Here is a 14,777-nt window from a genome sequence, read left to right on the forward strand (position 1 = left end):
TCTCTAATTTACCCAAATGGATTTTGGAAATGGTTCGCACCACTTTGCACACAGAGAGCTTCAGATCGCTCACTGAGTTGCTGGAATTGATGTGTGATTAAAAGAGCCACATAGTGGCGAGAAGATGGGTTTGGAAGGCGTCAAAAGCAATCGTTAACATTTCTGACATTTTATTCCGTGTGAATATATGCCTTTTTTTTTTCTTTCCCGCCTTTCACAAATAACAGTGATGGACTTTGACAGGAGCTGCTTTTTTCAGCAGCCAGAGAGAACTAAGGAATATTTACAATGACGTACAGCACTAACCTCAGAAAATATCCTGTTTATTTTGTCGAATATCTCATGAAAGCCAGAAACAAAATCCTTCAGTAGATCAGCATGCTTTTTCTGTCTCAAGCGGCCATCATCTGAGGGATCGTAGCTGCTGCAACACCGTCCCACATGGCTTTGTTGAGTTTCTCTGATCCATGTCTTTTTAATTTCATAATGAGAGGCCCTGTGGAGCCATGCTGAAATTAAATAAATAAATGAATAAATAAAATAAACACTATGAAAAGCAATACTCAGATTGGCAAGAGTTTAATGAATTCATTGTGCAGAGTACAGCTGGATTTCATTCCTTGCCTTTGGGTAAGTTTGGTTCAGGCAATTTAAATAATTATATTTCTAATTTGTTTTATATATTTTTCCATTACAACCCTCATATGCAAATTGTATGAAAATAGCTGTCAATCATGTGACATGATGTATTAAAAAAAAAGTTCATCCGTCTAACAAATAAATGCCAGTTAAAATGATGAAAGGACACTGTTGCTGGTGCTACAGCCTTTATTAATATGATCTTCATATGCAAATATAGTGTTGTAAAATACTGTAAATATATTTAAAGGAAACATTCGCCCTGAACGTCTTGTATATTGATCTTCATTGGCGTCCAAGATTTATTTTGTAATGAAATTAGAGTTGCAACAACTATTCGATAAAATCGTTGTCAACGAATCTCATTATCGATTAGTTGGTCTGCGCGCGATACATTTACTCATTACCTTACTTCTGCTCCGAAAACACGCTTCGGAGAGTAAATACTTAAGTTGTGTCCCAAATGACGTACTATACACTTACACTATGTATTGTATACTCTACCGTCTATTGCAGTGTTTCCGCTGACCCCTAGTGGTGTAATTTATATATATATATATATATATATATATATATATATATATATATATATATATATGCTTATAAATACTTATACATATATATGAATGCTTATAGATATATATGTAATGCAAAAAAAAGCACTGAATTAAACTATAGTCTTAAATGAATAATATATATTCTGGTGTGTGTATTGGGTTCTTTTCAGTCTTATATAATTGTACAAACAGTTGTGTAAAGTTTTAGTCTTAAGTTTATATTTCTAACACTCAGTTCGTGGATTTTATTTTAAATAAATGAAAAACTGGTACTGGAAGTTTAGCCTTATCATCCGATTAATCGAAAAAAATATCAGTCAACTAATATATTATGAAAATAATCATTAGTTGCAGCCCTAAATGAAAATCACTTTGAGTTGACTTTTTTACTTCGACTTTCTTTCATCGCCAGATCACATATATTTCGATATAAATATATTTACTGTGTTTACAAATGGATTTTTCCGTTTAACAAACAGAAAAACATACAGCACAGTTTTAGAATAAAATCAAGTAAGCACAAAAAGACTTACTTAAAGTTATTACAGACATCTTAAAGTGGATTCAATTCAAAATGCAATATCAGCATGGTCCTACCAAAGTCTCGAGTTTCACTGCAGGAGTTACAGCGGATATAAAAAGTCTACACACCCCTGTTAAAATGGCTGGTTTTTGTGATGTAAAAAAAAAAAAAATGAAGCCAAGATAAATCATCTCAGAACTTTCTCCACCTTCAGTGTGAAATTTCAAGGTATGAAACAATCAGAAACTTTTGAGGGAAAATAAAGAAGTTACAATAACCTGGTTGTATAAGTGTGCACACCCTTTTATAATTGGGGATTTGGCTGTGTTCAGAATGAACCAATCGCATTCAATTTTATGTTCAAGAGTAATTACCATACGGCTGTCATCAATTAAATTACGTTGATTTATCTTGATTTCGTTTTTTGTTTTTTATGTCATAAAAAAAACTACAATTTTAACAGGGGTGTGTAGACTTTTTCTATCCATAGTAAATGAAACGTGAATTTCTTTGCAATCACAGCTGAGCAGAAGAATCTGTCCACTGAACTAGTTCCCGTTTAGGTAGTAAGGCAACTGCAAACGTCTACAGTATCTCTGAAGTCTTATGATAATTTCTTGTCATTTCTTTGCAGAATGAGCTTTGGATCTGCATTAACTCTACCTTACCGGGTAAGACCTGAAGCCAGGCATGCATCACAGGGATGTGTGCGTGGTTTTTATCTAAACCCATCTGTTTTTTTCACCCCAGTACCTGTAGTCTTAAAAAAAGAATATAATGCTTTCCAAGTGCAACAATTTCACAGCTTGCATCCACCAAAACTTCATGTAACAGTGTCCATTAACCCTTTCATTTGTAAACTAGCTGTAAGCATTAAAATTACATGACAAATTTACATGTAATTTTAATGCTTACAACTAGTTTACAAACGAAAGGGTTCATTTGAATTTGAACTTTGACTTTCTTTAAATTTCACACATATGAATGAATAAATGGATTGTCCATGTGTACCATGAGTACCATGGGTAAAAAAAACCAAAAGGATAAACTGTTAACAAAAACTGTTCATATGTTTATGTTCATAAACTTTAGAATAAAAATATATTTAAAAGTAAATCTTTTTAAAGTAATCTTTTTTTAAGTTTTACAGAGAACATTAGTACAGATATACTAGAGACATTTTGTATTGATCATCTAGAAAGCAACTGAAATCAATTTGATATATGTGATATAAATGTGATCTGAAATCAGACTGAAACTGGACAATTATTTAGGTGAAAATAATACTCTCAAGTCATTTGGAGATGATTTATACCTTATATTTTTCTAAATTTAAAATAATAAGAAGAAGAAGAAGAAGAAGAAGAAGAATGATGACTGGCTGTTCATAAGTGTGGACTATGCATGAAAGGGTTACAATAACTGTCGAAGTCTGATATGATCCAGGACTGCAGACAGGACATTAGAAACATATTGGGCAAAATTTGCTTGTAATGATGGTCATATTGCTGTAGTTCATAAGTAATGTGCATGTATTATTAAACTTCTGATGAAAGACAGAGAGAAAGAGAGATTTTTTTTCTGTTCTGTGCCACTCTACCATTATGTTTGTGATCCTTTCTAGGGGCATCAAGGAAATCAGATGGATGGGTCGGCCTTGGCTGCTGTGAACTGGCCATCTCCGCAGAGTGCCGCAGGGAATGCAAACAGGTACAGTAAATACTCCGATGATCTTAGCCTCGGAAAAGGGAAGATGTCCTGGGAATATTCTACTGTACAAATACACCGTGAGAAAAAAAAAAACTCTGACATCTTAGGAAGTGAAAATATTTTGAATATAGTCACATTTATTTCTAGACGTATTTATTTATTTATTTATTTATTTTTACTAATTTCAAGCTTGAAATGATCTTGCTCTGTTTGGCAGATCATTTTATATTTTTTATTTTGTAGAAAGAACCACAACTTTCTGCCAGCAGAATAAGAAAATGTAAAGCTTGAAAGGAGAACAACAATCTTCAGGCTGTATAATTTCACATTTGATTGATAATAATTTTATGATAAGAAATATTAGATTTATTTGCTTATATTCAAGATATTTTCACTTGCTAAGACATAATGTTTCTGCAGTGTATATTATTAGAGGGATGGCATATTGAATTTGTGTCTTTATTGTGCTGTGTATTTATAACATCTATTATAATTCTCTGATGCTTTACTGTCTTCTTCTTCTTCTTCTTCTTTCCCAGGCTTCATCTAAGAATGATATCACAAAAGTCTGCAGAAAAGACACAGAGGTAAGTCTGTGGGAACAACAGGTCAGTTAAAAAAAACTACAACAACTTTACAGTAGAGGTGGGTGATTATTGCAAAAAGTTATATTATATCAGGATATGTAAACAACTGACAATAAATTATTGATTGTGAATCAGAATTTTAAAGATGGTTACATAAAGAAAAATGAAGTTTAGTGCGGCTGTATTGAAGTCTTGAAGTGAAAGGTTTCTGTGTAGGAGTTAAATGAGGAGTTTTGGATTTCAGTGAAATTTAAGTTCAGGGTTTACCACAAGAAGCTGACTTAGCAAAACACTATGATTTCAATTATTCTTACGCAACATCTGATGCATGGTGAAATTGGGGCAATGGGGCACCACTGGGGCAATAGGGCACCATTGGGGCAATGGGACACCATTGGGGCAATGCTGGCTAAGTGGTTAAAGGCTCTGGGTTACTGATCAGAAGGTCAGGAGTTCAAGCCCCAGCACTGCCAAGCTACCACTGCTGGGCCCTTGGGCAAGGCCTTTAACCCTCAATTGCTCAGTTGTATAAATGAGATAAATGTAAGTCACTCTGGATAAGAGTATCTGCCAAATGCCATGCAAGTAAAATGTAAAAGGAGTGTCCAACGTTAAAGCTTTGTAACAGTCAGATAAAGCTGTAACATGAATAATTCTGATCAGGACAGAAGGCTTTACAGTTTTTTCTCAGTAACATAACAAGCTGCAACAATTTTTTTTTGTTGGCAGGTGAGAGAAACTACTGTTTCATGGATGTTTCACAACATCAAACGTAGCTATAAATGGATAAAAAGTACGACAGGTCGAGCTTTAATTATTATTAAAGTTGGCAGGTTGCTATGGTATAAGAGGAATAAAACGCTTCAGGATGTGCTGTTAGGAAAAGAATCAACTACAGGGTGGTAAAGGCTATCTGATTCACAATAGGCACAATGGGTGGTTTCTTCCTAATTTATCATGATATCAAGATCATACTGATATATTATCCAGGCTTTCTTTACAGTCTGTAGCAGGACTAATGAAAAAGTACAACCAGAAATCTTATTGTATTTAACCGACCAATGGGCTGTTAATTAACCAACCAACTAACGGGTAATTCATACACATTTATATACTTTGCACATTTTCTCATAATTCTTCCTGGATGGTATTAGTTCTAACTCAGCTTATTTACCTCTGTTTGTTTTTAAATAAACAGCAAACAAAGCTCTAATCTAATCGAAACCCACAGCACTCATTAAGGAGTTTCTCAGTGCTGACTTGTGAGCTGTTTATTTCACATGACTTGGAGGTTTGTTGCAAGTTGCTCTGTTGTCAGAAGTGGGACTGAAACTTTATTTGTCTTTATTTCTGTGCTAATAAAAGTTATTTCCCATGCATCTATCCTACCTCTCTCACAAAGTGGTTTCATACAGCTAGAGCTGAGACATCTGGGTTTTGGCAGAAATGTCAAGCAAAGGTACAAATATGAAAAAAAAAGAAGGAAAAACAAAACAAAACAAAAATAATAAAAATAGAAATTTTTCAGTGTAGTACTTGGCACATACCCTGTCATGGCTACGTTTTCCCCTCCCTTTATTTCCTCCTTTAATCTGTATCGCCGCCTTTGTCTAAACAAACAAACAAACCACTGGGCATAATGTTTGGTTTGGAGGAGACACACTCCCGCTTTAAACCCTGAGCCGCTTTCATCTCACGCGCTCAATTTACGAGCAACCTTGTTCCGAGCCAAAGCACGCAACAGGCTAAATGTCATGAAGCACTTACGAGAGCCCCAAGTTTGTTTGTTTGTTGTTTGTTTGTTTGTTTTTTACTTGGCATGTAAGTCAAAGTAAGGTGTTAATGACCAGCGCTATAAACCTCTTCTAAAAGGATGATTTTAATTGACATTTAAAAGAAGGAGCGTGGAGAAAGATCATGGCTTGAACGGTATCTTCATAAATTTCTATACAAAAAATATGGGATGGGAGGTTTGAAATGTCTGTCAAGGACGAAACACAGCCGTCTGAACGCTTTCCAAGTATTTGATCTGCTTTTACTTTGATGTCGATATACAGAAGAAAACAAAACGTGTTAAACGAAGCACTGCCAAAACCTACAAGTAACAGAATTACTTTCTCTATCAAGGATGTTATCGCTTTCTATCCAGCAATGCCTGTGTTTAATGTGCTCTTCTTTATCTCCTGCAGAAACCACTCTACAGCTGTATCTCCAAAAATGAAAGTAAGCACTCATCGCATATTCTTCTTTAGAAACGAACTGAACGATGCATTAAAAATGATACAAACTCAAATATCTATCAGTTGTCTAATTTGGAGGAAATATTGGGTAATACTGACACTGCTGTGTGAGTTCAATGTATGTTAACTTGTGCGAAAAGGAAACAAGACCCCCATTCTACTTGGCAAATCATGTTTCTGTGCCTGCAGGGCAGGGTCATGACCTCCCATCTCGCTGAAATTTACCCTGATACTGAGCTCACCAGTGAATGAAATGCTTATTTGTGTTCATATGTGTGATCACTGCCCTGCAGACACCGTCAGTCACAGATGCTATGAGTTTCCTGTCCAGACTTTGGACCTCCGGATATGTAGCCCTTTGCATAATGGGGCATAACCTCTGGTTCAAGTGATTCAAGGGGTCCATGACATATTCGGGGTTTTTTTTAGCTACATATATTTACTACATATGTACAGTGATTAGCTATAACATTAAAGCCATCTGCATAATATTGTGTAGGTCCCCCTTGTGCCACCAAAACAGCTCTGATTTATTGAGGCATGGACACCACAAGACCTCTGAAGGTGTTTGGTGGTGTCTGGGACCAAGACGTTAGCAGCAGATCCTTTAAGTCCTGTAAATTGCGAGGTTGGGTGAAGGGGTGTACTTGGTCTGCAGCAGTGTTTAGGTAGGTGGTACATGGTGTCAAAGTAACATCCACGTGAAAGCCAGGACCCAATGTTTTCCAGCAGTACATTGCCCAGAGCATCACACTGCCTCCATTGGCTTGCCTTCTTCCCATAGTGCATCCTGGTGCCATATCTTCCCCAGGTAAACGACACGCACACACCTGGCCGTCCACATGACATAAAAGAAAACATGATTCATCAGACCAGGCCACTTTCTTCCATTGCTCCACGGTCCAGTTCTGATGCTCACGTGTCCATCATAGGCGCAGGGGTGCACAGGCATGAGCATGAAGACTCGGACCGGTCTACGCAGCAAGCTGCAATGCACTGTGTGTTCTAACACCTTTCTGTCATATCCAGCATTAACCTTTTCAGCAGTTTGTGCTACAGTAGCTCTTCTGTGGGATCGGACCAGACGAGCTAGCCTTCTCTTCCCATGCACATCAGTGAGCCTTGAGCGCCCATGGCCCTGTCGCCGGTTCACTGGTTGTCTTTCCTTGGACCACTTTTAGTAGATACAAACCACTGCATACCGGGAACACCCCACAGGACCTGCCGTTTCAGAGATGCTCTGACCCAGTCGACTAGCCATCACAGTTTGGCTCATGTCAAAGTCACTCAGATCTTTACGCTTGCCCATTTTTCCTGCATTCAACACATCAACTTTGAGAACTGACTGTTCACTTGCTGCCTAATATATCCCACCCCTTGACGGGTGCCACTATAACGAGATTATCAATGTTATTCACCTTACCTTTCAGTGGTTTTAATGATATGGCTGATTGGTTTATTTGTTTGTTTGAGTTACAGGCTCAGTTTAGTGGACTAATTTTTGCAGTTTTGAGAATGTCATTAGCTCAGTTTTTATTGGTGTGTCGTCTTGTATTCTTGCAGTGGGTTCGGTATGCTGCAGCTATGCCGGGAGACACACTCACTGCCGGGAATACTGCCAGGCCATCTTCCGCACAGACTCCTCACCCACTGTGTCTCAGATCAACACTGTCAAGGAGTACTGCCAGAGCATTAGCCCTCAGCTTATCAGCTGCGTGGCCAACTACACCAAATCATATCCGACCAGGAGTCCCATCGACAGTGAGCACACCTCCTACACTCTGCACAGCAAAACGACCCATCTAATTATTAATACAGTTCATATTAGCCTAATTTATCAAACATGGAAACATATGTGTGATGGTCTGGGAAAATTCTGCAGGGAAATTCTAGGGAAAAAAATAATGCAAAATGGGCTTTTGACTAATGCTTTATGCCAATAATACATTTTGATATCTCTTCTGAATGAAAACATAGAAATATTTTACAAAAATGATAGCAAAATGGACATAAGCCTAATCAATTCTGTTCGAAACCAGATACCAGTGGTAAAAATGTCCATTATGCTCCTGCACCATCATCATCATCATCATTTAAATGACCTAACAAAAAAATCATTACAAGAAATTTAGCTAACAGAACTGACAGAATTAATCAGAGATTATTTTCCCACTGATGTTATCTTGAACCGAGTGGCAAGACGACGATGAGGCTTGTGATTAAATGCCATGAGTAACTTTTACCTCAGGTGATGAGACAGAGACTGATGTGGATGATGCTGATAAGCAGTGAAAACTCATTTCCCATTTTAATTTTAGAATTTTTCAAGAATTTTTCAAGAGGCACTTGCATTGTGCCTTTGCTAACCGCATGTTACATTCACCTTTAGTGGTAACTAGACTTTAAAATGCTATAACTTTACTGGGTTTGATACACTATACCGCCAAATGTTTGGGAATACCTGACCATCACACCCACGTGTGTTTTTTCTTCAAACTGTTGCTACAAATTTGGAAGCACACAGTTGTATAGGATGTCTTTGTATTCTGGAAAGGAAATGGGGGGGGGGGGGGTAGGGTTAGGGGGACGCTCCGTCATGACAATGCCCCGTGCACAAAATGAAGTTTATAAAGACATGGTTTTCCAGTGTTTGGTGTGGAAGACCTGGAATGATCTGCCCTCAACCCCACTGAACACCTTTGGGAAGAATACTTCACCCCAGGCCTCCTCATCCAACATCAGTGCCTGAACTCACTAATACTCTTGTGGCTGAATGAGCACAAATCCCCACAGCCACGCTCCTAAATCTAGTGGAAAGCCTTCCCAGAAGAGTGGAGGTTATTTTAACCGCAAAGAGGGAGTAACTCTGTAATGGGATGTTCAATAAGCACATATGGGTGTGATGGTCAGGTGTCCACATACTTTTGGCCATTTTTTTTGCGTATATGCAAATGAGAAACGTCTAGTTTTCATAACTATATATAGTAGAAAATGTCAAAATGATTTTAGTTCCATCTAAATCACCAGACTGCAATTTCCTATAATCATTTGATCCTACTTCACCCAAAATGAAAGCATATGAACTCCAGCTACCTAATTTACCAGTCATAATAAATTTCCTCCTCATGATGTTACTCTCTGATATTCGTTTGCTTTTTATGGTTTCATGCTTTATGTGTTATTGCAAAAACATGGTTGATGTTCATGTTACACTTGTTTGATGAGCAACGTTAAACCATGTCATATTCAAAGAAGCAATAGATCAAATGCTTGTTACCTAATCAGGACATTTACCTTTTCCACCATGCCAGTAAATCCCTATGCATTCTTCTTGTCATACTTTCTAACCGTAAGCATATGTGCTCCTCCAGGCCTGTACTGTTGTGACCGAGCGGAGGAGGCACACTGCCAGACGGCGTGTAAACGGATCCTGCGCACCATGAACACCGAGCACGAGATCATGGAGGGCCTGATTGCAGAGTGCGGAAGCCAGCCCCTCCCCCAGGACCCACTGTGGCAGTGCTTTCTGGGTAGCGCTCACCCTCCGGCCAAAAGTGACCCAGAGACCTCTCCAACAGCAAAGATGGACTGCGCCAAGCTCCACTGCTGCTCCAAAGCGAATACCTCACAGTGCAGGTCAGCTCACGTTCGCATTTTTTTTAACCTAAGTTTTGGGTAGCGTGACATTTTGCTTGGAAAAGCATAACCCAAAGCAGATCAGCAGACAGGCCCACATGTGTTTGCGCCTCTGAATGCAGTTGTGTAACTTATTTTTCATCAGAGTTATGTGCCAGGAGATCAGCACCAACTGGGGAACTCAGACGTGGCAGGAGTTTGACCAGGTCTGTGAGTACAGCCCTGTTGAAACAGATCTTATCACCTGCCTTGCAGATGTGAGGGAACCATGCCAACTGGGTTGCAAAGATCTCACCTACTGCACCAACTTTAACAACAGGTAACAAATCCAAAAAAAAAAAAAAATTCACCAGCTTGGTTCCAACAAATCTAGAAGGCCAGAGTTCTGGTTCGTCCAAATGAGTTACTTTTAGGCCAGTTCACACTGAAATATTTTTTTAGTTGTCTCTCAACATGCATGGGCTTCCATTTAAAAAAAAAAAAATTGAACTATATTTTAAAACCATAATCTATGTTGTTGGGGACTTTAAGCAATATTAGCTATAGGGACAGCTATAGCAACCAGAACTAAATGTATTCACACTGTTGTCGTGGAAACCAAATCACTAAGCTACAACTCTAATACTAGGGTGGGCTAAGAAAAAGCCACTGAAAAAAGAAAGAGAAGAAGTTCTTTAAGCATTAGAAGTTAAGGTCATCTCAGAGGAAGCGTTTGTGCTGTTTTGATCATTTTGCTTTGACTATAAATTGCCCATCCAAGGTATGTTCCTACCTCATGCCGATTGTTCTCGGGATAGACTCCGGATCTACTGCTACCCTGTCCAGGATAAAGTGGTTACTGAAAATGAATGAATGAATATACATTCTGTGGAGAGAATTATAACCCGTAGCCAGTTCCTTGTTGTCAGTAGTGTAATGGCCGGTCTGTTGTCAGGTCACTCGTACTCTCCACCTCAGATGTAGGTCTGCATGGTCTTTGTTATTATGGTAGGAGTGGTTGTTGCCCATGCTAAATTGTTTGTGGATTCACATGCCCTCCACATCACCCAGCCCAACTATTCCATTTGGCCCTCCCGACGGTTTTAGGGCCAGAGTCTCAACCGCGCCAATACAATTTTATTGAGCTTGCAACAGCATCTTTATGTTCATGGTTTGATGATGAACTGTTGTCAGATGGTAGGACCCTGGAGCATTTTCCTTCAGATGTTGCTTGGTGAATTGGCGCACTCATGGGTTCTTTGAAAGGACAGATTTCTTTTATGACTTTCAGTGGCTGTTGGTGATGAATACAGACAGACATCGATGTAAAAATTGTAACACCAGAGAAACAATCATGTAGAACAAAATCCTCTCATTGTAAAATCCTTACAATGTAAAAATGCATCCAAGAATCCAAGACATGACCATAATAGACAGTAGAAAGCAATTCGCTACTAAACCAGTAGATTCTACAGTGGACGTCCTATTTAGCATTACCTTCCAGGACCACTAGCTGGGACGAGGTATACACTACAATATTTAACATACACAATAAAGTTATCAATACAAAATCATGAGCCTGTGTCCAATTTAGGACGATGCTGCCTAGGTAGACATTAATGGTGAGGCAATAGAAAAGCGTTCTCTCTTTTATTGGGAGATTTTCAAGTTGAATTTCAATAATGACACAAATATCCGTTGCTGGGGGTCATAGAGAGCTGATGGAGAGATTGGCTGTATCCCAATCGCAGGCGTCTGTGAACTCTGCACTGTGATTTAGCATGAACGTCAGTGAGGGGGAAAAATTTTGGTTTGGCTTCATGTGTATCAGAGGAACTATGGGCTAACCTTCACCCTCCCCAGTTGGTAGCTGTCATGTGACAGAGGAGAGCTAGCTAATTAATGGCAAATAACAAAATTGGGAGAAAATGGTTTTAAAAATCATCAATTTGGGACATCGTAAATGCTCCTGAGCTAATAAATAAATAAATAAATAAATAAATAAATAAATGAAAATCTATCCCATTAAAAGTAGCATGAGAACAAATAAGCTCTCTTAAAGGTCCTGACTTTGAATGAATACAGAAAGACTCCCATAAATCTGCTCACCAGACAGGAGTTTTATGAAAGTTTTCAAGAACATGACAGACAGGCCTTTATAAATGCACCTCAGCTACATGTATCATGCTGGAATTTTCTAAAATATTCCTCTGATTAACCGTCTATAGATAAACAGAAGTCATTCCCATGGCTGCAGTTAGCTAGCCAGTCTAAAAGAGAACATGATAACTAAACAGTGTTAGGTAGTTAGTTGTTATGTTAGTCGATTTGATGCTTAGTAAGAACAAGTTAACAATATTAACACTATTACAATTTTAATACAATATAGTGATAATATTCTAAATCATGCTAAATCGTTGAGTAATTATTATGGTCCCATTCTGTTCCCATTAAAACTGTCTATATGTATAAATGATATGCTTTGATATTCTTTGATGTATGATGTTTGTATGTTCCTCTACACAGTCACTATTTTACTACATGCGGCATGTGCTTTATCGGACATTGACAGTGAGTTGTCATCCATTTATTACAATGCCATGCAATTATTACATACTTCTCAAATCCTAAAATAACTGAAAGCGCATTTATCTACCTAGAATTCACCTAGGGAAATGTATTAGATGAAGAAAGCTATTAAGATTTATTCCCTCTGCTTTAGACGTTTTATCTTGTCAAAGATATCATTACTTATAGGATCCTTGCCCACATCCCCCAGAACCTCAGGCATTCAAAGCAATCTAAACTATTCTGTGTATTGTTTAGACTGGACAGGGTTGATGAATTTTTCTTTAAGATGACAGCACCCTTGCCTCTACGACGGGATCCAAAGGTCATGCAAACAAACCCTGGCTTTGATTTCCTTTGAAGGTTTCCTATGGAGAATTGCACTGATGGGCACCCCTGCAGATTTCAAAAGCTGTTGCTTCGAGGACTTGGCAGTGGCACAGAGCACAAACTGAACACAAAAACTGTTGGGGACAAATGTGGTTGTGGAGCATTGTGCTCGTAGCAGTGTTGAGCAGTACCAGTAAACCCTGCACACACCCCGTCGTCGAAGGATGCAGAGAGAAAGGGTTGATTTCGCCTGTGAGGATGTTGTTTGAGTCAGCGTGTGCATCGACAGGAAATGCAGTAGGGAATATGGAAAGCTAGTGTCAGAGCTAGTATCAGCTGCATGTTGAACCATACATTGAATGTTTGTGGATCAACTTACATTTACATTTATGGCATTTGGCAGACGCCCTTATCCAGAGCGACTTTCATTTATCTCATTTATACAACTGAGCAATTGAGGGTTAAGGGCCCAACAATCGTAGCTTGGCAGTGCTGGGGCTTGAACTCCTGACTTAACTTAATTTTAATCATCATGATCATTTTAGGGCACTTTTACACGTATGAATATCTTTGCCATGAACAAATGATATTGAGTGAAATTGATATCTTTGGTTTGTTTGCTAATTGGTTTGGTTTGGTTTCACCGAAAAAGAAAAAACCTCTTTGACTGAGGCATATTTTGGGCTGCTTTGGGATTCATGGGCCAGTTTACAAGCTCACATCTACAAAAATGCTGCCTGTAACCCAAAATACACCGCATCAAACCTCACTCGGAACTGGGTGGAAACCACTTCACTCGGACGGTGTCGGAACTGTTGTTTTGGAATGAACCAAGTGCGATTGCTTTGTTCTCACCTGTCTAAAGAATCTCACCAACAGGGAAAATCCACCAGGGTTCAGTTCAAATGGACTAAATGTTGCATAGGTGAAAACAACCCTAGTGATCTGTCTTGGACTGTATTACTAAAGGAATGTCCTTTTTTTTTTTTTTTTAATCAAAGCACAAAAAATTATGCACAATAGGCATAGTTTCACACTTTGAGGTAGCTAGGATTTAATAATGTAATGCGCTAGACTCAGGAGAAGGTTTCATATGCAGGAAGATTTTAATGAGCAATACATAATTCAAAATGCTAACACACAGTGCGTTTACATGGACAACAATAATCTAATATTAGCCCGATTAACACAACACTCTGATTAAGAAACTACCATGTAAACAGCAATTTTTAATTACCTTAATCCGATTAAGGTCATACTCGAATTAAACACAAATCGTATTAAGACGTGAGGGGTATTTCTGCTTTGGTCGCATTATCGACGTGCGTTACAGACATGTAAATACCTTAATCACACTATTTCATCTACTACAGGCCTATAGTAGGTAGGTACGCGGTTTCGGATGCAGCTGTACTCTCTTGTTTGCCGTAAAACGGTTGAGCACTTCCGTGTGTGTACGTGTCCTGTCGCAAAATGCGGTGAAAACTCTCACACGACGTTAATAGTGTGATTAAGTTGTTTACATGTCTGTACATGCCGATAATGCGACTAAAACAGGAATACTCCACATGTCTTAATTCAATTAGTGTTTAATTCGAGTATGTCCATGTAAACGTACTGAGTGTCAGGCATCAAACAACAGAATCAGAGAATAATCCAAAGTGTAGTCAAATGAACAGCCAGAAGATCTAGAAATATACAAGGCTAATAGGCATAAACAGGGCTCGGAACGTGCTACTAGATAATTGGCACGACTTCGCAACTGAAAATTGTGAGCATATATACGCAATGTGAGGAAGTGAGCAGGAAATTGGGGTCAGAGGTCACATTAGAACTCAGCTGAGTACGACCTCTGCTGGCAGTCAGACATAATATCCTGAAAGATAGTGTTACAAATAAGATGTTTATCTGTTTTTAGAAAACCAAATGAACATGGACAGGCAATTGAAGTAATGTTTTCGGTTCCTCAGAGAATTCCCAGCCACAGTGCTGAGGTCTTGCACTCTCT

At 38.5% G+C, this 14,777-nt stretch overlaps 1 protein-coding gene across 1 annotated transcript in view; it reads left to right on the top strand.

Annotated features, from left to right (window-relative positions):
• reck (reversion-inducing-cysteine-rich protein with kazal motifs) overlaps nt 1–14,777 on the top strand; it is a 76,078-nt gene that overhangs the window by 34,835 nt on the left and 26,466 nt on the right. Inside the window, exons 4-10 of the mRNA XM_053635694.1 lie at nt 2,354–2,390; nt 3,344–3,429; nt 3,969–4,016; nt 6,206–6,239; nt 7,820–8,017; nt 9,628–9,892; nt 10,038–10,211. Coding sequence (XP_053491669.1) covers nt 2,354–2,390; nt 3,344–3,429; nt 3,969–4,016; nt 6,206–6,239; nt 7,820–8,017; nt 9,628–9,892; nt 10,038–10,211 — 842 coding nt within the window. The remainder of the gene's footprint in view (nt 1–2,353; nt 2,391–3,343; nt 3,430–3,968; nt 4,017–6,205; nt 6,240–7,819; nt 8,018–9,627; nt 9,893–10,037; nt 10,212–14,777) is intronic.

Source organism: Ictalurus furcatus, chromosome 1 (genome assembly GCF_023375685.1).
Source record: "Ictalurus furcatus strain D&B chromosome 1, Billie_1.0, whole genome shotgun sequence".
Classification (NCBI taxonomy): Eukaryota; Metazoa; Chordata; class Actinopteri; order Siluriformes; family Ictaluridae; genus Ictalurus; species Ictalurus furcatus.